General features: G+C 49.7%; 1 protein-coding gene across 1 annotated transcript in view; it reads right to left on the bottom strand.

The window, feature by feature from the left end:
- lrpap1 (low density lipoprotein receptor-related protein associated protein 1) overlaps nt 1-249 on the bottom strand; it is a 46,087-nt gene extending 45,838 nt beyond the window's left edge. Inside the window, exon 1 of the mRNA XM_043703671.1 lies at nt 2-249. Within this exon, the coding sequence (XP_043559606.1) occupies nt 2-199 (198 nt within the window). The 5' untranslated portion in view covers nt 200-249. The remainder of the gene's footprint in view (nt 1) is intronic.
- Nucleotides 250-1,179: the final 930 nt, after the last annotated feature.

Below are 1,179 nucleotides of genomic sequence, written 5' to 3'. Positions count from 1 at the left end.
CTCGCTGCGCCTTCTCCCAGACCTGGTTGAGTTTGGCGATCCTGAATTCGATCACTCTCTTTGCCTCTGCCTCGTCCTCGAGCGCCTGGTTTTTCTCCCGGGAGTATTTGGCGGCGCCCTGGGCCGCGGCGGGCTCCAGGAAGAGGAGCAGAGTGCAGGCATTGACCAGCAACAACAACCCGAGGCCTCCAAGCGCCATCGCTCACTCCCCGTCACCCAGGCAACCCGCCCTCAGTGCGCAGGCGCTGCTGGTGACCCCTCTCCGACAGGAACTACAATTCCCATTGGACCTCGCGGCACGTCGCCTGTGGCGTAATGACGCTAGCGTCAGGTGCTGACGTGTTTGGGGCAGCACCAAGCGGTGAGATTGGGTATTGCACCCCAGAAGGTCGTGGCCTCTGCAGACTACCTTAGAGACAAAATAACTGCAGAACCTGGAATCCAAAGTAGACAACCAGGAGGCTGGAAGTACACAACGAGCCAGGCAGCATCAAGACGTGGAGAAGTCGTCGTCTCCACCTCCTGATGCTGCCTGGCTTGTTGTATTCCTCTAGTCTCCTGTTTGTCTACTGTAGACTGCCTGGAGTATTGACCATATTAGAGTATTGTTAAAGGGCCAGTGTGAACTGTGGTCAATTGGTAGCACTTGTACCACTGAATCATTAGGTTCTTTGCTCAAGTCCCACCTGAGGGACCCTTAGGCAGTTTAGATAATGAAACTAAATCAGAAATTGCTGGGGAAATCCTCTACAAGTCTGGTAGTTTCTTTGTGGGGAGAGTAGAGATAATGTTTCAGGTCCAGTGACCCTTCTTCACAACTGATAACGATGAGTTTTTCCCTATGATTGGGGGATATAGTTTGAAAATTTTCAGGAGAGATGTTAGGGTGGTAGATGTTTGGAGATTTCTTCCACTAACAGCAGTTTATGCCATGTCAATTATGAGTTTTCAATCTGAGAGTTTTTGTTTCTGAACTTCTGTTATTAAGGAAATAGGTCAAAGGCAAGTATATGGAATAAGGTCACATATCAGCCTACACATTGATTGGACTGCACCTGTTCCTTTGTTCCTAGCTTAAGGTTGACACTGCAGCGCTGTGGGAGCACTGCACTGCCAGAGATGCTGTTTCACCAACGGTACATTAAAATGAGGTTTCAGCTAAATGGAAAGGATCATGTG

The sequence above is a fragment of the Chiloscyllium plagiosum genome, chromosome 2, assembly GCF_004010195.1.
Source record: "Chiloscyllium plagiosum isolate BGI_BamShark_2017 chromosome 2, ASM401019v2, whole genome shotgun sequence".
In the NCBI taxonomy this organism is placed as follows: Eukaryota; Metazoa; Chordata; class Chondrichthyes; order Orectolobiformes; family Hemiscylliidae; genus Chiloscyllium; species Chiloscyllium plagiosum.
This window is presented reverse-complemented; position numbering and strand designations above follow the sequence as displayed.